Raw genomic sequence first — 22681 nt, 5'->3', positions numbered from 1 at the left:
GCCCAGAGGGTCACAGGGAACTACAAAATCATCATACAATAAGACAGATTGGTTGTTGGAAGTACTGATTTCTCCACCAGTGATGAGAGCCAATGAGTAATTGAATGTAACACAGCTGAAGTGCTCTGAGGACATTAAATGTTATCATTATTATTCTAACTTTAATAACCTTGATAAATCAGATTAATATTAACATCTCGGGTTTCCAGTACTTACTTTATTCCTACTCAATAACACTACATTTATTGTATTCTTACTGTATTTGCCAGGTGCTAGGTACTGTTATTGTCACCATGTTATAGATGAGGAAAGTGAGGTACAGAGATTTGCACTAAGTGCTAGATACGGATCTCAACCCTAGTCTGTTGACTCTAGTGTGTTATTTTATATATTTTTTATTTCCTTAAATTCTATCTTCTGTGATATATATTTCCACTAACATTTATATTTTAAAGCCAAAACACACTCCCAAAGGAGAAGATATTCATTGACTCAAAAGCACAATACATTGTACAAACAAGGAACTCTATACATCCAGAACTACAGTGCATTTCACAGAGCTGAAAGTTACTTTAGACAACCTCCAATTGAGAGTGGGGAGTTACTCGCTCACCATCACCATGAGTCCATCCTGTCTTACCTTCACCTTTGTCATCTCTTTGTATACTGGTACTGCCCCTTAGCTTATAAATATGGTGTCTTCTGAATCTTAACAGCAGAACTCCAACCCCCACGAACCTTTGTTCCTCTCCCACGAACCTTTGTTCCTCTCTAGCTATCATCCGATCTTTCTCTGCCTAGCACAAACATCTCAAAAGAGTTGCTCCCTTCCTCAGCTTTCTTCACTGACTCAGTATTTTCTCCTTGGCAATAGTACCTTTTTAAAGGAGGCATTCAAGCCCTGGCTGGTTTGGTTCAGCGGTTAGAGCATTGGCCTGCGGTCCAGAGAGACCCAGGTTCGGTTCCCACTAAGGGCACGTATCTTGGTTGCAGTTTGTCCCCGGTCCTGGTTGGGCCATGCGGGTGGCAACCACTCAATATGTCCCTTTCACGTCAATGTCTCTCTCTCTCTCTCTCTCTCTCTCTCTCTCTCTCTCCCCCTCCCTCCCACTATATCTGAACAAAAAATGGAAAAATGTCCTCAAATGAGGAAAAAAATAAAGGAGGCATTCAAGCCCTGGCCGGTTTGGCTCAGCAGTTAGAGCGTCGGCCTGCGGTCCAGAGAGACCTGGGTTCGGTTCCCACTAAGGGCATGTACCTCGGTTGCAGTTTGTCCCCGGCCCCAGTTGGGGTCATGTGGGTGGCAACCAGTCAGTGTGTCTCTCACGCGTCAATGTTTCTCTCTCTCTCCCCTTCTCTCCCTCCTGCTCTATCTGAAGATAAATGAAAAAATTTCTCTGGTGAAGGAAAAAAAAAAAAAAAATACAGTTTCTTATGTTGTGGTGGCCCCAACCATAAAATTAGTTTTGTTGCTACTTCATAACTGTAATTTTGCTACTGTTATATCTTAGGCGCCCCCCTCCCCGGGAAAGGGTCATTCGACCTTCAAAGGGGTCGCGACCCACAAGTTGAGAACCGCTGCCTTAAATGTTTCTCAGAATATGCCTTTAACCCACTTGTTCTACACTTGTATGCTTCAAAGTGTGTTCCCTGAACATGTGGCATCAGCATCAACTGAGAACTTGTTAGAAATTCAGTTATTTGCCCTGCCGGTTTGGCTCAGCGGTTAGAGCGTCGGCCTGCAGTCCTGAGAGACCCGGGTTCAGTTCCCGCTAGGGGCACGTACCTTGGTTGCAGTTTGTCCCCGGCCCTGGTCAGTCGTGCGGGTGGCAGCCACTCGATGTGTTCCTTTCACATCAATGTTTCTCTCTCTCTCTCTCTGTTCCTCTCTCTCCCTCCCTCCCACTCTATCTGAGCAAAGAATGGAAAAGTGTCCTCGGGTGAGGATAAAAAAATAAAATAAAAATAGAAATTTAGTTATTTGGCACTCACTTACTGAATAATAGACCTCTGAAAAATTAACACCCATTTATGATTTTTAAAAAACTAGGTATAGAAGGGAGCTTCCTGAACTTGATAAAGTCTTCAGCAAAATTTAAGGCATAGTCCTGGCTGGTTTGGCTCAGCGGTTAGAGCATCATCCTATGGATCAAAGAGTTGCAGGTTCAATTCCAGTCAAGGGCAAGTACCTCAGTTGGGGTTTGGTCCTTGGCCCTGGTCCGGGTTGTGTGGGAGGCAACCAGTCGATGTGTCTCTTTCACATCGATGTTTGCCTCTCTCTATCTCTCCCTCCCACTCTATCTGAAAATAAATGGAAAAATATCTTCAGGTGAGGATTTAAAAAAAAACAACTTAAGGCATAGATTACAGAAAATCTTTTGGCAAACATCAGATTTAATGGTGTTTAATGGTGGGACATTAGAAGTATTTGCCTTATAGTTAGGAATAAGACAACTATGCCCACTATTTCCACTACTGATCAACATTGTACAGAAGGTCTTAGCTAGTATTAAGACAAGAAAAAGCCCTGGCCGGTTTGGCTCAGCGGTAGAGTGTCAGTCCTTGACCAGAATCGAACCTGTGACCCTCATCACCCCAATCAAGGCCGGGGATAAACCGCAACCAAGGTACATGCCCTTGACCAGAATTGAACCCATTGGTCTGCGGGCCAACGCTCTAACCGCTGAGCCAAATGGGCCAGGGCCCCTTTGTCCTTTTAATTACCAGGCACGTCAATAAAGGAAAAGGCTCAGTGTGTTACTGAAATGCACTAAAATACCAGATAGACTTTCACCAAATTTGGAAAACATTTTGGGGATGGTTTGCCTTAAAATATAAACTGTGCACACATGAACTTAACCTCTCAGAGCCCTGGAGATGTGTCAGGAGTTAGGTCATTATCTTCAAAGCAGCCCAAAGTGATAGACAAAGTGAGCCCTGTGTGTCTTGCTTATGGGGAGAAAGATGCCCTACATATCAAGAGGCATGGGCAGAGATAACAAACTGGTTTCAAATCTAAGACCTAAATCAAAGACTTCATTGCATTTCAGGAGAAGAGTCTTGTCTGTCCCAGGTTCAAGATCTCAAGCGGAGAGTCCAGGTAGAAGACACTAGTTAGTTTGTTCTTTATTTTCATTGGAAAGTTACAGGGTTACTTATCAACAAAATTACTGTCTAGGGCAAAGACATCCAGTGGTTTCTATGTACAAGCCCATCCTGGGGTCCACAACTCCTGAAGGGCCTCACCCCCAAGGTCTCAATTGGCTCTTTCCCAGGCCTCTAGGAATCAATCACAAAGACACAGGGAACAAAAAAAAAAGCCTGACCTCAATACCTGTTTTCACCCCAAAGGGAGGTGGCAGCTGCTGGTATGGGACACAGGCCTAATCTTGGGGTAGTAGTTGTGGGGTTTTCTCTCCCAGGAACCCGCCCTTCTCGAACCACCCTCAATCCCCAGGCACTCTCTTGGACATTCCTGGGACTACTCTAATGGGCTCATGGATTCCCACTCTGGTCTTTTTTCCTTCAAGTAGTCATTCTAACACTGAGGCATCCCAGCCTCACATCTTGGTAGACAAGCATTTGCTCTGTCACTTTTCTTTTGTCCCTATTTTGGTACAAAAATGGCAATACTCTTTCTTTTTTTTATAATTTTTTTTTTTTTGGTACGTGCCCCTAGCAGGAACCGAACCCAGGACTCTCTAGTCTTCAGGCCGACACTCCAACTGCTGAGCCAAACCAGCCAGGGCTGGCAATACTCTTGATGGAACCATTTTTTGCCCAAGAAAACCAAAGTGGCTCAACAGGTACAGTTCTGCTGGTCGATCTGCTTCCGGCAGGGCTCCATGGTGACAGCAACGCCCACCCCGCTCCGGCCAGATGTCATGCAGGTCACCTCATTCCAGGTGTCCGTGTCTGGGTCATAACACTCCACACTATCCAGGAATGTGTGACCGTCGTAGCCTCCTGCAAGGACAGCAGAGAGGATGGTCACTACCTCCAAGGGCAGGGGGAAGAAAGAAGAGGAAGAAATCACAAAAAGCCTTCCTTCTGTGATTTGAGCCTGCCCCCCAAAGATGAGGCTAATTAGTCTTTTCCACCCAGATCCCCACCCCTAGGACCTCACCAAGAACATAGATTCTCCCCTGGTGCACAGTAATCCCCAGAGCACTTCGAGGATGCTTCATGGGAGCTACGAAAGTCCACATTTCTGTCTCCACGTTGTAGCGCTCCACACTGTTCAGCTGGTCCTGACCATCGTAGCCTCCAGCAGCATAGATACAGTTGTGCAGTACACAGACTCCTAAACCAGTCCATGAAGAGAGGGTGACTCCAGGCCCTGGCCTGGGGGGCCCCAGCCACCACCTTCTTGGGGGACCCTACCCTCCTCCCTCTCCTGAAGGACCGTTCAGAAACAAAGCCAGGAAAGAGGAGTTTGAATTCTGTCAGAATCTAGCTCTCCTGTTTGTGCCAAAGGGTTATTCAAGGTGGAAACAAGAGGCCCCACCCAAGCCTGGCCAAGTTTCACTTCCAGGGCTGGGAGGGTGTTCCTCCACAGTCCCCTTCTCTCAGCCCCCACCCACCTGCCCCACTTCGAATGGTGTTCATGGGTGTGATCATTCGCCACTCATCTCTCTCTGGATAGTAACACTCAGCTGAGTTGAGGCGGTTCGTTCCGTCAAAGCCCCCAACGGCATAGAGCAGCCGGTTGAGAACAGCCACTCCCACCCCGATCCTTCGAGTCAGCATTGGGGCCACCAAGTGCCACTCATCACGCTCTGGCTCATACCTGCAAGGGCATAATAACAATAACAGCAGCAATCATGGCTGACCTTCAAGGAACACTTACCGAGGCCCAATATTCTGCTAGCTCTTTAAGGACTAGTTCTTTAATTCTCACAATTGTTCTCCAAGGCATAAGTTATTAGTAGCTCCATTTTCCAGATAAAGAAACTGAGGTTCACAACTGTCGTGTGCTCAAGGTCACACACACACATTTGTTGGATACTGGTGGCTTCATCATACCACTTCCATGCCCTGTGCTGAGTCTTATGTGTACTATATCACTGATGCCCCAGCCTGGGGGTGAGGGGCAGGCAAGGGGTTCTCATTATTGTCCACCACTCTTCAAAGATGATAAGATGGAGGCACAGATCAGGGTAAGTGGTACATCAGGGACACCAAACAAGCAGTGGAACTGGGGGTCTGACCCAGCCCTCTCAGACACCAGAAACCCAATTCTAACAACTAGGCTACCTCTCAGGATGGTTTTTCTCTCCGGACCGCAGGCTGACGCTCTAACCGCTGAGCCAAACCGGCCAGGGCAGGATGGTTTTTCTCAAAGCATGAGCTCAGAGATGGACCTGGGCAACTCTAGTTCATGCCTGTATTCCTGGAGTAATTAATAGTGTCCCCCTTTTTTTGTTCTCAAAAGTGGTCTGTTAGCCCTGGCCGGTTTGGCTCAGCGGTTAGAGCGTCAGCCTGCGGTCCGGAGAGACCCGGGTTCGGTTCCCGCTAAGGGCATGTACCTCGGTTGCAGTTTGTCCCCGGCCCTGGTTGGTCGTGCGGGTGGCAGCCACTCGATGTGTCCCTTCACGATGTTTCTCTCTCTCTCTCTTCCTCTCTCTCCCTCCTGCTCTATCTGAACAAAAAATGGAAAAAATGTCCTCGGGTGAGGATAAAAAAAATAAAATAAAATAAATTTAAAAAAAAAAAAAGTGGTCTGTTAAAGGTGATGCATCATCCCATCATCCTAGTCACGGACCATATGCATTAGAAACCTCTGGAGTATTGGTTTAAAATTTCCATTCCCCGGTTTGGCTCAGCGGCTGGAGTGTCAGCCTGCGGACCAGAGTCCCAGGTTCGGTTCCCACTAGGGGCATGTACCAAAAAAAAAAAAAAAAAAAATTTTCCATTCCCCATCTTTGCTCCAAACCCACCCACCAATGCCAGATCTCTGCATCTCCAGCATCAGGCTGAGGAGTTTGTTTTTCAGGTTTTTTTTTTTTTTTACTCCTCACCCGAGGACATTTTTCCATTTATCTTCAAATAGAGTGAGAGTGAGGGAAGGAGAGATAGAGGGAGAGAGAAACATCGATGTGAGAGAGACATATCGACCAGTTGCCTCCTGCATGACCCCTACCAGGGCCGGGGACCGAATCGCAATCGAGGTACGTGCCCTTGACCAGAATTGGACCTATGACTCTGGGGTCCGCAGGCTGATGCTCTAACCGCTGAGCCAAACTGGCCAGGGTGAGGAGTTTAACAAGTTCTCCAGGTGAAAACTATATCCTGGATCACACTTCTGAAAGAAAAGAAGGTGGAGGACTAAACTATGCAAAAGTCAAAAACCCAAAATGTTTGGCCCCTAAACATAGGGTCACTATGCACAGTTGTACAGGCTGTGCACTGCACAAGGGCACCACATCTAAGGGGCACTTCCCACCTACCAGACCTCATACATCTGTTTATTACAACAATTTCTGGGCAGACGACAATAAGGGGTTATGTTTAAACAAAACTAGCATACTACAACAATTTCAAACTGATGGAACTTTTTAAAAATCTGCGCAAAGGGACTATATGGTTTTGTGATGGCCCTGTAAACAGTTCCCAGGCCCAGACACATCATCCAAGGTCACCACCATAAATCTCCCACGAGTTTAGCTTTAATCTGAGGTTTCTGCTCTCTGAAAGCAGGGTGCAGATAGGTACTCAACAATAGGAGAAATCCCCAATGCCAATGGCTTGGGTCTTATTAGCTGTGGGGGCCCTCTCAGCCCACCCCTTCCGGCCCTGCCACTCACCTCTCCACACTGTTGTGGTGGATGCAGCCATGGGAGCCACCAACAGCATAGATGTGCCCATCGATGACCCCAACCCCAATTCGGTTGCGTGGCACACTCATGGGGGCACAGGGCGACCACTGGTTGGTCATGGGGTTGTAGCAGTCCAGGGCATTGGAGTCGGTGTTGCCATCAGGTGAGTTGTTCCGGCCACCCACGGCATAAAGCAGCCCACCCACCACGCAGCCTGCCAGGCCACTACGAGGCACCTGCAGGTCTGCCAACCGAAGCCATGTGCCATCACTGGGGTTGTAAGCCTCCAGGTAGCTGAGTGACTGGCGGAAATAGCCACCAGCAGTGTAGATGAGCCGGCCCACCTTGGGCGCCCGGCAGGGCATCACCTGTGTGGGCTTGTGTAGGGTGAGCTCCTGGAAGATCTTGACCAGGTAGTCCTTGCAGCGTGAGTCTGACTGCAAGATCTCGCACTTCTGCAGCTGCATCTGCAGGAAGTGGGGTGTCAGCGAGTGACAGCGCACGGCCCGCAGCAGCGCCTGTACATAGAAGCGTCGGTGCTCGCAGTCATACTTGACCCAGTTGATACAGGCATGGAAGACCTCAGACTCACAGCGCACATTCAGATCATCTCGGCTAATGAGGGTTACCAGCTGGCAGTGGGACAGGTTGAAGAACTCCTCTTGCTTGGCCACCTGCAGAGGGTGTTAGTGTGACAGGCTGACTCCTGTGTCTCCCCCAATGCCTCAACTGGAGTATGACCATGGACAAGTCACTCAACCTGCCTCTGACAATCTCAGTTTCCTCATCTGTACAATGGGAATTTGAAGAGTATGAACTCATTGGTTGTGAGAATTAAATGAGTTAATATCATGTGCCAGGCATGTAGTACATAAGTACTCAAGTACTGGGCAAAGAAAGACACAATGCATTGTGTATCTTTTTGTATAATTTTTTGTTTAAACTAAAAGAGCATTACCTTTTTTATGTTTTATTTATTGATTTTAAAAAGAGGAAGGAAGAAAGGGAGAGAGGGAGGGCGGGAGAGAGAGAGAGAAACACTGATTTATTGCTCCACTTGTTCATGCATTCATTGGTTGGTTCTTATATGTGCCCTGACGGGGGATCAAACCTGCAACATTGGTGTATGGGGATGACACTCTAACCAATTGAGCTACCAGGCCAGGGCTACCTTTTTGTTTTGTTTTGTTTTTTTAATCCTTACCCAAGGATATTTTTCCATTGATTTTCAGACAGAGTAGGAGGGAAGGAGGGAGGGAGGGAAGTGGAGAGAAGGAGAGAGGGAGGGAGAGAGAAGGGGGTGGAGAGAAACATCGATGTGAGAGAGATACATCGATTGGTTGCCTCCCACATGAGCCCAACCAGGGCCAGGGATCAAACCACAACTGAGGCATGTGCCCTTGACCAGAATCAAACCCATAACTCTTAGGTCCGCAGGCCGAAGTTCTAACTGCTGAGCCAAACCGGCCAGGGCTTGTTTTTTTTTGGTTTGTTTTTTAATGATACTACCTTTTCAAAAGGGCAGATTAGCTAAAAAGGAAAAAAGAATAGCAACAGAATATTCTAGAGGAAAAAATAGTGTAGGCTCTGAAGAAAGCAGCCTGAGTTGTAATTTTGGCTCACTACTTTCTAACTGGGTGACTTTGGGCAAATATCTGAAATGTTCCATGCATTCTTTTTCCTCTGTAAAGAGGGTTATATTAGTAGCTCATAATGTAGTAGCTCCTAGGACATACATGGTACCTAGCAATCTTTCCTGTCAGGCACTGGTCTATATAAATAGATCCACATCAGCAGATACCACTGCTTAGTGCCCCAAGCCCATGCAATCCCTTCAAACAAACACCATGCAGGCCAGTGGAAGAGTCTGCTTGCAGACCAACTTTCTGAAAGCCATCAGTCCGAGAACTAATGCCAGAGTTCCTCAAAACAACTAGTTAACCACACATGTGGTGTAGAGGGAAGAAGAGAAATGGCAACAAGTGTAGTGTCTACCCCAGCTGGTCCTAGCCACTGAAAGAGGATTTTAAATACTTCCAGGAAGGCCCTCTAAAGCATACTTTCTCCTGGGATGGTTAGGAAGATTCAGTGATTTAAAGGATGGAAATCACTTAGAACAGAGTCTGGCCCACAGCAAAGGCTCAACAAGTACTTATTATTTCTTCTGTTCACAACTTCCTCCACTTAAAAACAAAAACGAAACCAAGAACATGGGATGACACTGCGTGGAACGTGGACCAAAGAAAACACATCTAAGGGTCACATTTGCAGTTGGCAGCATGTCATGGGTGTTCAATAAATACTTGCTGACTACCTGAAATGTTGGGTGCTTCTCTGCACACACCAGATTTGAGCTGCTGTCGTGTTTGCTCTACCTTGTCCCCACCCTGGACCCAAGAAACCAGGGAACCCAGATATCTATGAAGGTCTCACTTGCCTTAACTGTTTCCCAGAGTTGCCCTAGATGTGTAGACTAGAAGCTCAGAGCTCAACTCTTCTCCAGCTCCTTGCCTTCACCCTTCATATCTCAAGGGAGACAATGATGACCACCCATGGTCCCTGGTCCCTCTAATACTGCCCCCAAGCCTTGCTCCATGTCCTCTCATCTCACTCACCTCCCCAAAGTGCATGTAGATGTACTCGCGGGCACGCTGGTGCAGCTCAGCACAGCCAATCTGCTCAGCGAAGTTGGCGATGCCAATGGCATTGCTGGGATCCAGCTGCTGTACCAGGAAATCACTGCAAGCACGGACGACGCTGTCGATCTGGTACATGACGGCACCGTTCATGACATGGAGCACACACTTCTCACCCATGGAGATGGAGGCTGTATAGGCGAACTCGATGAGACGCTCCATGACCTTGGGGTGGATGCCCTCAATGGACACCACCTCCATGCCCTGCTCCCGCAGCCCGTTGGTGAACATGGCCTTGAAGACAGGGCTGGATGAGGCCAGAACCACCTTGTGTGCCATGAACTGCGCAGCCGGTGCGTCCTGGTACTTGACCTGAAGTGTGACATCACACAGCTGCTGGCTGAGCCGCAGCTCATTCATGATTCCGAAGGCCTGCTTGGTGTGGTCCTCCAGCGTGTAGCTGAAGGTGCGGTTGCCATGCTGGGAAGGTGTCACCTCAGCCTTGCACTCGGTGGAGGCGTACATCACTGTGTCCCCTGAACCCTCAGGGCGCTGTGACCTCAAGGGTAGAAATCGGGTGTGGGCCCCAGCCCCACTAGGCCTGGGTTCCGGCTGCATGGGGTTCCAGGTGACAAGGGACAACACCACCACTGACACTCAGGGGCCTGGAGGAGGGAGAGCACAGGGCTGGGGGCAGGGCCTAGGGTCAGGCCTCCTTTTTAAAAATAAAGTGACTCCTAGACCAGTTTTCCTTGACAAACCCAGGTGAAGTAGTATCCACTTGTGCTTCCTATAAATGGCCCATAGCCTCACCAGCCTAAGGGTCCATCTTAAAATATGTCATATGTTGTTCCTCCCGTATTCAGAACCGCCCCCCCCCCCCATAACTCCCTATTGCATGAAGAGTAATACCAAACTTGTGAATGACCTACAAAGGCCTCCATAGTCAGCCCCTGTCCACCTCTTCCCTTTGGTCACTCTATTCCAGTGGGTTGGTGGCCCTTCCCTTCCTAGAGCATGTCCAGCACACTCTTTCATTCACCTCACCAACGTTTATTGAACAGCTACTGTGTGCAAGGCACTGTTCTAGGCACCAGGCACACTGCAGTGACCCAGACAGACATAAACTATGCTGGAGTTGACAACTGGGGAAGGAATGGCCATAAATAAAACAAACAAGACTTGAGTAGAAATTGGAGTCATGAAGAAAATTACAACAGCGTTTGACAGTGTGACTTGGGCCAGTTACTTAAATTGGGTAGTCCAGGTGTCAGCTGGAGCTGAGACAAGAAGGATGAACATATGAAAGGGGTCGAACATACGAAAGGGTGGGGGTGGGAGTTAGTTTTCCGGGCAGAGCGAACAGCAAGTGTAAAGGCTCAAAGGCAGAATGAGAGAGACAATCTGGAGAATCAGGTAGAAGTGTAATGACATAATGACTATAGAAAGGAGGGTTTCCATGAAACCTGTGGAGTCTGGAAAGCCGGGGCATGAGTTAGTTATGTTTTGCAAGGTCCTGCTGGGATAACGGGAGTTGAAGCAGGTCTGCAAGAGGCCCCTCAGGTTCTCCATCTTATCTTTCTAGGGCTCAGCTCAGAGTCACCTCCTGGTTTTATTTCCATTACCACACTTGTCAGGAACTGAAATGAGCTTCTTTGCTTGCTTATTGACGAGTGACCGGTCCCTCTAACCCTCAGGCCCAGCGCTTCAGAGGGCAGGGAGCCCTATGCAGGTCAGGGTTGTACCCACTCTCTCTTGTGCCTCCCCCACGTTCCAGGGCACTGCACAGGGGTCAGCAAGCGTGTGGCTGGCTGACTGCACACTCCATTGTGCCTACGAGCGCACCCTCCACCACCGGGCCCAGGGCACCGTTGGCCACCTCTCCCGGCCAAGGCCCCCGGCCTTTCTCTTGGTCTTTGGCCAACCGGTCAACTGTGCCCCCTGGGCTCTGGACAATCACAAACTGCTAGGTGGGGGACTGCGCATGCCCCGCCTGAGCCGCCACCAAGACCTGGAGAAAGGAGGAAGTGACCCCACGGCGGCCTCTCGACTGCCAACCCCAGAGCGCAGATCTACCCCCCAACGACCCGGAGTCCCCGGGCCTTCGTCTGAGCCGCGCTCCCTGGGCCTCTCGTCTGCCTTGCGTCTCTCCCGGGCAACCCCACCAGTCGCGCCGTCCAACAAAAGGATAGGACGCGAGCCGCGCCCTCCTGGCCCTCCGCGGGGCCGCGTGGACCCCGAGGCGACCCGGCCAGCGGAGCCGCGTCTCCCGGCCCCCCAGCACTGTCGCAGGAGCGCTACCGGCCCGCCGTGCCCGCAGCCCGGGCGCAGGCCCTCACTCACCCCGCCATGGCCGCGCTCGGGCTCCGCCTCCGTCGCTTTAGGCCCGGGCGCCTCCATCGCTGCGCGCGGGGGGAGGCGCGGAGCGCGCGCGGTCACCATGACTAAGCAGAGCCCGGTGACGGCCGTGTCAGAATAAAAGTCCCCGCGGCCCCGGGCCTCCCGCGGCTGAGTTGGCACAAGGGCCGCTTCCCCCTCCCCCGCCCCGCCGCTGTCCGCTAAGCTGCACAAGCCCAGCGTGGCTATCCCAATGTCCGTCTTCGCGGCCTGGGGCGGGTCGGAAACCGCAGCCCTCTGTGCACCGCGCCGCATGAATTATAGTCCCCGGTTCGAGGCCCGGCGCACCCCTGCCAGCACCTGACATCCATGGACTCCCTTCCTGCCGCCGCTGCCGGCGCGCTCACCTCCGCCTCCGTATAGCCTCGCTAGCTCTCGCTGCGTGACAGGGATGCCCGGGGACAGGGCGGCGGCTCTGAGCACGGTGGAGACACCCAAGCGCGGAGGGGCCGCGGCCGGGCCGGGGGCGGCTGCCGCCTAATCTTCGCCGTCGGGGACTCGCAGGCTCTTTGCTGTCGCGGGACCTCGGCTCCGGTTCGGCGAGGCCTGCGGGGTCGCGGCCGTCGGGTTGGGGGCGGCTGGGGACGCCCGGGAAGGAGGCGGGGAGAGGGCGCGGCGGGGAAGGAGCCGAGATTCCCCGCCCTTCCCGCAGGTGCCCGGAGCCCTTGGACGAGGAGCAGGGCGTCGGGCGATGGCGCGTGGCCAGGAGTGCCTGGCCCCGTTACCCCTTCATACTTTCCCGCCCAATGCCGGAATTCGTCGTCTCAGCGCGGAGCCGCTTTCCACCACCCGCTCTTCTTTTAACGTAGGCCTCACGGTCCAGCGGTCCAGCAGCCGAAGGATCCAGCTAGAAATATCTACCTTGCTGGAGTTTTCTTGTCTTTATATTTTAGTTACCGCCGATCTTGAGGCGCGTGGAACTCGGCTGCGGGGATTCACACCCCTGCTCTACCAACCCTTTGGCTCTGTGCCGGTGGGCCTGTAACTTAACCTTCAATTTCCTCCCTGTGAAATGATAATGCTAGCAGCTACCTGCTAGGTTACCAGCAGAACTGAATGCGAATGCTAGCGCCCAACAGATGTTAACTATCACTATTTTTTCATAGCAAGGGACACCGATTTGCCCTTTATGCTGTTTATGATATAAAGTTAACTTTTAAGTAAATGGATTTAAGTTAAAAAAAAAAAACAACTAAGTGAATAATATGAACGCTAGGCTGAACGTATGTTGATTTAAGAAAGGATTCCACCACCTTCCAGAGTGAATTTGGAGGATTCAAAGTCCTTGCTAGGGGTCTGGGATTAAACCCAGGCGGAGGATGAGATGGGATCCCTCCTCCCACCACCTTCCCAGTTTCATAAGTCTACGGATCTAGACCGCTCCAGAGCGAGGCGCTGTAACATAGTTGGCGAATACAGGGAGTGGCCAAGGCTGTGGGGGGAAACTCGCACCCTCCTTGAAGTAACCTCTCATATCTCTAAATCAAACCTATAGGCCCTGTGACCCGCAGTGCCACTTGTAGAGATTTTTTTTTTAATCCTCACCTGAGGACATTATTTCATATTTTGTTCAGATAGAGTGGGAGGGAGAGAGAGAGAGAGAGAAACATCCACGTCAAAGGGACATATCGAGTGGTTGCCACCCCCACGACCCAACCAGGGCCGGGGACAAACCGCAACCCAGGTACGCGCCCTTGTCGAGAACCAAACCCAGGTCTCTCTGGACTGCAGGCCGACGCTCTAACCGCTGAGACAAACCGGCCAGGGCCACTTGTAGAGATTTATCCAAGGCACACTTGCACACGTGCAGGAGTATGTATGTACAGCGATGTGTATTGCAGCGTTGTGCATAAAAGCAAAGGATTGAACTCAATTCGTATGTCCCTCCATCAGGTCCTAGTGCAATAAGTTGTAGCACATCCATGCTGGAAAATACTAAGCAGTCAGTGAAAGGGAGCAAGACATTTGCTGTATAAATATTTACCTCAATATTTTTTTTTAAATTTGTTTAAAGAACAAGTGCTATGGATTGAATTGATTAGGTACAAATGAGGTCATAAGGGCGTGGCTCCCATGATGGGATTAGTGGCCTTATAAGAAGAGAAACCAGAGAGTTTCTCGAATTCTCTGCATCACTAGAGCATACAGCCAGAAGGCAACTATCTGCCAGGCAAGAGAGTCCTCACCAGCACCCAACCATGCTGGCACCCTCATCTTGGACTTCCAGCCTCCAACTGTGGGAAATAATTTTCTATGGTCTCAGCCACCCAAGCTATAGTGTTTGTTATGGCAGCCTGAGCAGACTAAGGTAGCTACACAGAACAAAATCTGTAGATGGGCAACTATTAAATGAACAAAACAAAATGCATATAGAAGTGCTAAAAACTGTGTAAAAAGAGAGAATATGTATTTACATTTCAGCTCCTTCATTCACAGAATAGCTCTGGAAGTTTCCCAGGAATCCCCACAGTGATCACGTCCAAGAAGAGTAGCTAGTGCTTTTTGAATTTTGTAAAATGTGAACAAGTGAATGATTCTATCATCACGTCGTCATTAAACAATGGAACAGTGGAGACAGCGTCAGGCTTCCCTGGAAAATTAAAGGAGCCTGGGTCTAGGGGAGCCAGACCGGGTTGGGAATTGAGTCCAGTCCTGGGAGAGTCCTGTGACTGTAACCCCAGGCTTGAGTGTGTTTGTGCTCCAATAAATAAGTTGATTTCCCGTGTGCGTGGTCTGGCTGGGTCAGTGCCCCTAAAACACATTTTGCGACTGCCTGCAGTTCCGCTGTCTCCCGACAGGAGGCGTTTCTCAGTCTGAGCCTGAAGTTCCCCGCTCCAGCCCCACCTCACAGAGGTCAAGAATGCGCCTGGGGACAGCCAGGGACCGTGGCCAGCTTGTCTGGAGCCTTTTTATGGGCACAAACGGGGCTCTGGTATCGCCCCGGCCCGAGAATGCAGACCCCCTCCGAAGGAGCCAGACACCAGGCCTGTGCCTCTGCAGGCCTGGGGGCCTGACAGCCTGGGCTCAGGCAATGGAGCAAGATACTCACTGCTTCACCTGTAAAATGTTCTCTCACCTGTAAAATTGGGATGAGGAAATCCACCTTGCAAGATTGCAGTAAGGGAGAGCAAAAGGTGTGTCCTGGGCCTACCACTGTGGGATGACTAGCCAGGCACAATAAGCTGTAATTGTTCTTATTATTTTATTATATTTTTATTTTTATGAAGTGTCTGTCACCACAGTCAAAGAAATCTTGTTTCAGCTAAGAACTGACTGAGTCTTCCAGAGTCAAATTGTAGAGTGCCATCTTTGGTGTCCTCTCATCTAAACTGGAGAGCTGTCCTTGACTCCTTTCTCCCTCCCATACTCAATTCCTCAGTAATTGTGTCTGCTGTTTCCAAAATCTATCCAGGATCCACACGGTCTGAGTCCCCATCTTCACCTTCACCTTGTTCTTCTAACTACCACCTTTGCCTCACATAGAGATCTGTGAATACCTGAACCAAGTCAAGTCCCTCCTTTATCTAGAACTCTCCATGGCTTCCACCTCACTTAGAGCAAAAGTAAAGTCCTCCCCTGAGTCCACAGGCCCTGAGTGATCTGCCCAGCAATCTCCCTGCCTTTGTTTCCTCCCACTCTCACTTCCACCACTGCTCTAGCCACACCTGAATCCTTTGCTTTTCATAGAACACATGGACAGCCCAGCTGGTGTGGCTCAGTGGATTGAGCATTGTCCTGTGGACTGAGAGGCCCCTGTTTGATTCCTCCATCCCCAGTGGGGGTCATACAGGAAGCAGCTGATCGATGTTTCTCTCACTTGAATGTTTCTATCTCTTTCTCCCTTCCTCTCTCTCTAAAAACTCAATAATAACATTTAAAAAAATTGAACATACAGACACATTCCAGCCTCAGGGCCTTTGCACCTGCTGTTCCCTCACAGTAAATGCTCTTGCTTCAGGTGTTCCCAGAACAGTTAAGTCTCAGCTCACATGACTTGTCACCACCTCTGCAGAGAGGCCTCCTCTGACCATCATCACATCACTATATTGTCACTGGAACTATCTCCATGATTTCTTCACTCCATTATCTGCTGCGCCCCCACCAGAATGTCAATTCCACAAGGACAGCGATTTTTGTCTGTTTTGTTCACCGTTGTGGGTTTTAGCGCCAATAAAATACTTTTCCATGCGTCTCCTCTCTCCAATATCTTCGGCTGGTTTTCCTATAAATTCCATTATTTAAAAAGAAAGGGTCTGCAAAATAGCTCTTAGGGAGGGCAGTGGAGGTTCAGAGGGCGTCATTTTGCGACTGGTGCTGCTGTTGGTGCGCCGGTGGAGCCGCTGATGTCCTCCCCGTCCCGCTGGGGCGACAAGTGCTCGGAGCGGCTGGAACTGCCATCCAGGCTTGGGGGTAGCCAGCGGTGCAGGCCATCCGAAGCCCCAGCGGCGCTCCCAGATTGCGGGGAGGCTCTAGGACCTTGGCCACAAGGGCGACGGCCGCAGCAGACCAGGCGAAGGAGGGCGTGGCGCAGGTCGCGGCTGGTGAGCGTGTAGATGATGGGGTTCAAAAGAGAATTGGCCATGGCCAGACCAAGGAAGGGGTCGGCCTGCAGGAGCACTGGGCAGGCCCGCGCCGGGCACGCCACGTCGAGCAAGAGCAGCAGGAAGAGGGGTCCCCAACATGCCACAAAGGCCAGGAGGACTATGCTGAGAGTGCGCAACAGAGCCAGTGAGCGCCGCGTGCAGCGCGCCCTGCTGGAGGAGCCCCCTACAGCCTCAGGGTGCGCCCGCAGGCGCCGCGCGTTGGAACGCACCTGGCAGTAGATGCGCGCGTAGAGCGCACAGATGGCAGCCAGGATGCCAAGGAAGGCGAGCACGCAGAAGAGCACGTAGGCCTTGGCGTAGAGCGGCAGGATCGTGGAGCAGGAGTCCAGGCGGCCCAGGCAATTCCAGCCCAACGCTGGCAGTAGCCCGAGGAGCAGCGAAACGCCCCAAGCCGCGGCCGCCAGCGCCAGCGTTCGTCCCCGACGGGCGGCGGGCGCGGGTCCCCGGCGCGCCATGGTGAGGCGACGTTCCAGTGCGATGGCCAGGAGGCTCAGCACGGACGCGGCTAACGCCACAAAGACGCCACCCTCTCGTGCGAACCAGAGTGTGGGCGACAGGCGCAGCGTGAGCGGCCCGGACAGCAGGATGTTGGCGGCATAGGCAGCGCCTGCCAGAAGGTCAGACAATGTGAGGCTGCCCAGTAACAGGAACATAGGCGCATGAAAGCGTGGGTGCCGTCCGAGCACGAACAGCACCGCCAAGTTCTCCAGCACGATGAGCGCGCACACCGCCAGGCACACGACAGCGTCGGCGCGCAGCCCCGCGCCGGGCTGGTAGCGAGCACCGCGGAGCTTGCCGGTGTAGTTGTAGTGCAGGACGATGACCTCGCTCACCGGCGCAGGCCGCAGCAACCCCGGCTCCATGGGCCACACGCCCAAAGGCTGCGGAGAGGCCGGTGCAGTGTCAGGCTCGGCATGCACCATCCTCGCGGCCTGCGGAGGCGGACACGGGCCTCGCAGTACAGGGAAAGGGGCCCCAACCTCCTGCCCTTCACCCCATTGGGGCGCAGGGGGAGTTCGGGATGGAAGGGGGAGGGCCATGGTGACAGGCAGACAAAAAAATAATATTAGGGGACAGGGTGTCACAGTCCCACAGTTCCTGAGGGATACTTATAACACACACAAGCAGGGATATCCAGAGGCATACTCAACCATAAACAGACAGAATGCACATAAATACAGTCACACACAAAAAGGGACACACAAATACAGTGACAACTACAGGGACATACACACAGTCACAAACTAGGGCAAAAATACAGTCAGATCCCATCGGGAAAACACGAAAATACATTCACCCATGGATAAAGCGACACAGGCCAAGGCATACAGCAGTACAAACTCAGCCACATGCAGATAGGGTCTCACACCCAGTCACACAGGCCACAATTTCACAACCTCAACCCATACTCAGCCTGGAGCCCTGAGCTCCACAATCTATATGTCTTGCTACACACAATGCTTTTTCCTGCCAAAACCCCTTCATTCGCTGCAAAAAAAAAAAAAAAAAGTGAGAAAGCTGAGCCTATCCACCCATTCCACAGAGGCATAGCCCAGGGCAACAGACAGGATCCACATCACACAGATAGGCTTTTATAGAGGGGCACACATGTCATTAAAGTATAATAATAATTCCCTTGCGAATGCTTCCTTTAATCCCCTGGACAACTCTCTCCTTAGTCCCACTTACAGACAAGAAAACTGAGGCTGCAAAGAAGTACCTCGAAATGAAAGAGGCACAAAGGTTTTCATGCTCACACACAAACACAGCCACGCAGAAATGATTAGGTAATGGTGCAGGTCCCACTCAACAGATGAGAAAACCAAGGCCTGGGGAGGAGAATCGACTTATTTGGACTTGGCTGGAGCAAATGCATGCCAGACGGCTTCAGTTGTACACAGGGAACCAGGCGCAAATATAGACCTACAGAGAGTCTGGGACTCAGTCACGCAGGAGGGAGTGGGCAATCAAATACACGCAGACACGGGTTGCACTCGCTCTGATGGGGGCACTGCAAAGAGGGTCACGGCCTCTGCACCTCCCGCCTGGCCTCGGCTTGCCTGGCAGCAGTACTCAGGTAAGGAAACTTGCAGCAGAGTGGCCGGAAGACGAAGACGAGGCCCAAAGATTCCAGGCGCCCCCACCCCCAGCCCACGCCAGCAGCTAGCCGGGGAGTCGCCGGCTTTCCTCAGAGATCTCCGGGAAAAGCCCGAGAACTCCAAGTAAGGGGACCCGCGTAATGGCCAGGGTAACCTTTCCGGTCCAGACCAAGCCCTGCGCGCCCCAAGGACCCAGTGCGTTACACTCACCCCGCGCCCTGGTCGTGCGCCTACCGCGGTCCTGCAGCCCGGAGTCCAGAGATCAGATACCGCTGAGGGGGCGGGACTGGAGCTGGCTGGCGGGAAGGGGAAGCGGGGGGCAGGCCCGCAACGCCGAGCTCCAGAGGTCTAAAGCAATTGCCCCTCCCCTTGGGCTCCGGCAAAGCCCGTGGCTGCCAGTCTGTGCCACCCGCCGCGGCACCGGAGCGCGTCCCGGCGGCGACTGGCACCGGCGAGGCCTCGGCTGCCCCCTCCGGACCTGGGATGCCCTCCCAGGGACGCTCCGTAGCAGTGGGAGGACCCGGAGACCCGAGAAAGGGAGCGGTTCTCAGCCGAGGCGTCCACAGCCTGAGCCTCTCTTCTCACCCCCACCCCTAGCAGAGGGATCCCCTCTGTACTTGAGCTCCTAGGCACTGCTCCCTCCCCATTTTCTGTTTACCTTCCAACAGACCCTCCTGGGCAGCATCCCAAGAATGCCTGGTCCGCGGAGGAATCCCTGCAGCGCTGGTGAAGAAGGGTCTTCTGCAGGGGCCGCTGTAGCCTGAGTCCCCACCCCCAGCGGGGGTAGCTCCCGATTTCTTCGATCCCACCCCGGGTTTGGGGCAACCGGGGGAGGGTAGGCTCAGGAAGGATTCTGGTGAGAACTTCCGCTCCCTGCCCCCCAGATAAGGAGGATCTGAATCATGCGCCCCCCTGGTTACTCCATTTCCCCACTCTTATCGCTCCGGAGAATGGGATTTACTCATCTATGGTTTTTCTGGGCTGAGTCCCCACTAAACTGGCAGACCCACGGGGACAGGGATTTTGCCTATCGTGAGCACTGCCGGGATAAAGCCGATGCCCTTTAAGTATCCGCTGAGTGAGTGAGAATGAATGATTATCTCCCACTTCCTCTGCAGTTCTCTCTCATCGCTTCTCTCCCAGTCTTCATCTCTGTTTCTCCGTGTGTGTGTGTGTGTGTGTGTGTGTGTGTGTGTGTCTTTCTGTCGCTTTCCCACGCCTCTCCCAGGCTTCTGCTCCTCCAGCAGGCCAGTCGCAGCTGGCCCCGCATCCCCCAATTCCCAGTTCCCAGGAGCTCCCTGGCCAGGCCCAGCTCCCTCACCCTCACACCAGATGCCACAGCGCCGAAGGGGAACTGGGACTGGCTGCCCTAAACTTCCCCCAGGGCGGGGCCGTTTGCCTCAGCTGCCGCAACCTCTGCCGGACGCGTGTAGTGTGAGGGCGCCTCAGGGGCGATGGACGGGAGGCTGAGAAGGGGTGGATTTTGGGCATCCTCGGGAGAGGGACTGAGAGAGACACCCAGGCCAGATCGCGACCTCAGGTAGCCCCTGCAGACCCCCTAGTCTCCTGTCCCCGCTGTTCCTCCGGGAGACAAAACCGCTCCTGCCTGCACTGACCAATTTATGCCGCGCGCCAGGCAGCGCAGCCGGTGGGACCCATGGCGGGGAGGGAAGGGGCGAGGGTTAGGGGTAACGCTGTGTACTGCAAGCGCCCCACAGCTCTGAGGACCAAGCCTGCTGAAATGAGCCCTGAGGAATCCCAGAAGCAGCAGGATCACACTCAGCACACAGCAGGCCTCCATAAAAGAAGCTTTTCTACAAGGGGAAGCCACACCCATGGGTGGGAGGGTGGCTGCTTCACACCTCCCAGGCGGCAATCTCACCCAGAAGCACCGGAGAGAGGCTCTTCCTGCCACGGTCCCAGCACCTCCCACTCCTGCCTCCTCCAGGCACCTCTTTCCCATAGACAGTATCCTAGGGACTCAGGGTCCCCAGATAAGGCAGATCTTAGGAACCTCCTGGAGGAGTCTGTGTTTCCATCCCTAACTGCCTTTCCACACCTGCAGCCACAGCCCTTAAAATTCAGATCCCATCCCTCTCCTGCTCCAAACTCTACCATGGATCCCTATGTCTCTGAGTAAGCACTCGCCCTCATCTGGGCCCACAAGGCCCTGTATGTCTCACCTCCTTACTTCTCTCTTCTGTGCCTTACTCTCTTCCAGCCTCACTGGCCTCTCCCTTGTTCCTCACATACTTTAAGACCTTGGCACTTGGGAATTAGTCTGCCTGGAATACCCTTCTTCCAGCCCTTTCCAGCTGGTCACCTCCTTCAGAGAGGCCTTCCTTGATCTGTCCCCCTCTTTCCTGACCTCACATTACAGTCAGCACCATCTGCAATTACATTGATTATTTATTTATTCTTCTCAGCTTTTGTATGTCCCAGCTCCAAGAAGGCAGGGACCCTGTTTGTCCCTCTGCCCAGCCCTTGTGTAAATGTTAAAGGCTGGGATTCTGGAGCCAGACTCTGTTGAGCTGATGCTCCTCTGAGCCTTGGTGGCCTCATCTGTAAAATAGAGATAACAGTGCCCACTCTGGGAGATGTTGTTGAGGATAAAAGCAACAACTGGAAAAGAGCTGGGACATGCATTGAGAGCCCAGTGTTAGCTCGGGTACTACTGGTCACCACTGTATCCCCCGCAGAAGCATCAGGAGGGGACTTCACTCAGGTCCCATCTAGGGTCCCAGGCAACACCAGCTTCCCAACCCACACCCACCCCAGCCAAGCCTGGTTTCTTCTCAGGGGAAGGGCACCCCGGCCTCTGAAATCCTGCCACAATCCACTTGCCTAATGCATGCCTGGGCCAGCATACCTGCCTGGCAGGTTCTGCTGCCAGGGCCCTCACCTGGAGAGGCCACCTCATCCAGTCTTCACCCACTCTTCTTACGGAGCCATGGTGTCTGCATCTCTGAAAGGGCAAAATGTCTCTCATGGTCCCCTCAGATATCCACCCATCAAGAAAACCAGAGGACTGCAGCAGAGGTCCCATCCTCCCTCTCCATCCTCCACCAACCAGTGAATATGGCTGCACTGAGGTGTGAACTGACAACTTCTCATGGCCAGTGACCAGTACAGTCATGAGGGTCTCACACTGGAGCCCAGAGGGCCAACTCCAGATCACAACCACAGGTTTGTTTGCTTAGCTCAGAGGTTTCTTCTACAAACCTCTGTCTGAATTGTACAGCAACACTGTACTGTAGTACACTCAGTATATTTGTTTCTCAGGGATACAGGTTAACAGTTCTGGATCTATTTATATGCTAGCATTGAACAAATCAGTACATATGCTGTAGACACTGACAGCCAGGATTCATGCTATTGGAGAAGGAAGTTACAAATAGTCAATGTGGTGCTAGACTGGGGTTATCAGTATGACATGTTTATTTTTAATAGATATGAAAATAAATACAGATATGTGTGCATACATGGGTTAAGACACACCCACATATATCCTAGCTCTGTCTGTCCCCAGAAGCAGTGACATCCTAGTAGCAATAAGTAAAAGCACCCAGATCTGGGTTTGTAAATACCGTTTTCCAATAGTAGGAACCAGGGCTCCTTAGAGAAATGGCTGACATTAGGGTTGGGTAGAAAAAAATGCAAAATAGCCCTGGCCAGTTTGGCTCAGCAGTTAGAGTGTCCACCTGCGGTCCGGAGAGACCCGGGTTCGGTTCCCGCTAAGGGCACGTACGTCGGTTGCAGTTTGTCCCCGGCCCTGGTTGGTCGTGCGGGTGGCAGCCACTCGATGTGTCCCTTTCACATCGATGTTTCCCTCTCTCTCTCTTCCTCTCTCTCCCTCCCACTCTGTCTGTACAAAAAAAATGGAAAAAAATGTCCTCGGGTGAGGATTAAAAACAAAAAAAATGCAAAATGATCTTGGGGCATCTTTAAATGCCAAAAAGTGCTTTAAAAAAAAGAGCCAAAAGGACATAGGAACCAGCCTAAACGAACTCTCACTGGCCACAGTGAACAATTTGCACAACAAAATAAATAGCAATATTCTTTCATTATAACCCAAAGAATAAAATAAATGAGTGCAAGTCCATACTGATTTAAAGACATTACTGAAT

At 51.9% G+C, this 22681-nt stretch overlaps 2 protein-coding genes across 3 annotated transcripts; both read right to left on the bottom strand.

Moving 5' to 3' along the window:
- Window positions 1-2670: 2670 nt before the first annotated feature.
- KEAP1 (kelch like ECH associated protein 1) lies at window positions 2671-11861 on the bottom strand. Of its 2 annotated transcripts, none has more exons than XM_036240437.1 (6): window positions 11798-11861; window positions 9434-10119; window positions 6807-7492; window positions 4584-4789; window positions 4127-4303; window positions 2671-3966 (listed from the first exon to the last, which is right to left on the bottom strand). In XM_036240437.1, exons 2-6 carry the CDS (start codon window positions 10070-10072, stop codon window positions 3800-3802), a joined length of 1875 nt encoding a protein of 624 aa, XP_036096330.1. In that variant the 5' UTR covers window positions 10073-10119; window positions 11798-11861; the 3' UTR covers window positions 2671-3799. The 2 variants fall into 2 exon arrangements, with proteins under 2 accessions (XP_036096330.1, XP_036096331.1); XM_036240438.1 differs by having other exon boundaries at window positions 9434-10141; window positions 11798-11836.
- Window positions 11862-15749: 3888 nt separating this feature from the next.
- Window positions 15750-17318, bottom strand: S1PR5 (sphingosine-1-phosphate receptor 5). The gene has a single exon (XM_036241373.1). It carries the CDS (start codon window positions 17316-17318, stop codon window positions 16149-16151), a length of 1170 nt encoding a protein of 389 aa, XP_036097266.1. The 3' UTR covers window positions 15750-16148.
- Between the last annotated feature and the right edge of the window lie 5363 nt (window positions 17319-22681).

This window comes from Molossus molossus, unplaced genomic scaffold (genome assembly GCF_014108415.1).
Source record: "Molossus molossus isolate mMolMol1 unplaced genomic scaffold, mMolMol1.p scaffold_m16_p_4, whole genome shotgun sequence".
NCBI classification, from domain to species: Eukaryota; Metazoa; Chordata; class Mammalia; order Chiroptera; family Molossidae; genus Molossus; species Molossus molossus.
Note: the sequence above shows the minus strand (reverse complement) of the source record. Positions and strands in the feature narration are given on the sequence as shown.

Excerpts from the sequence above, each read along its gene's own strand:
- S1PR5 (XM_036241373.1), bottom strand. The coding sequence starts at position 17,318 with ATGGAGCCGGGGTTGCTGCGGCCTGCGCCGGTGAGCGAGGTCATCGTC.
- KEAP1 (XM_036240437.1), bottom strand. The coding sequence starts at position 10,072 with ATGCAGCCGGAACCCAGGCCTAGTGGGGCTGGGGCCCACACCCGATTT. Across the intron at positions 7,493-9,433 it reads TCTACATGCACTTTGGGGAG|GTGGCCAAGCAAGAGGAGTT; the intron begins GTGAGTGAGATG and ends CACCCTCTGCAG. Across the intron at positions 4,304-4,583 it reads CACCATTCGAAGTGGGGCAG|GAGTCTGTGTACTGCACAAC; the intron begins GTGGGTGGGGGC and ends GGACTGGTTTAG.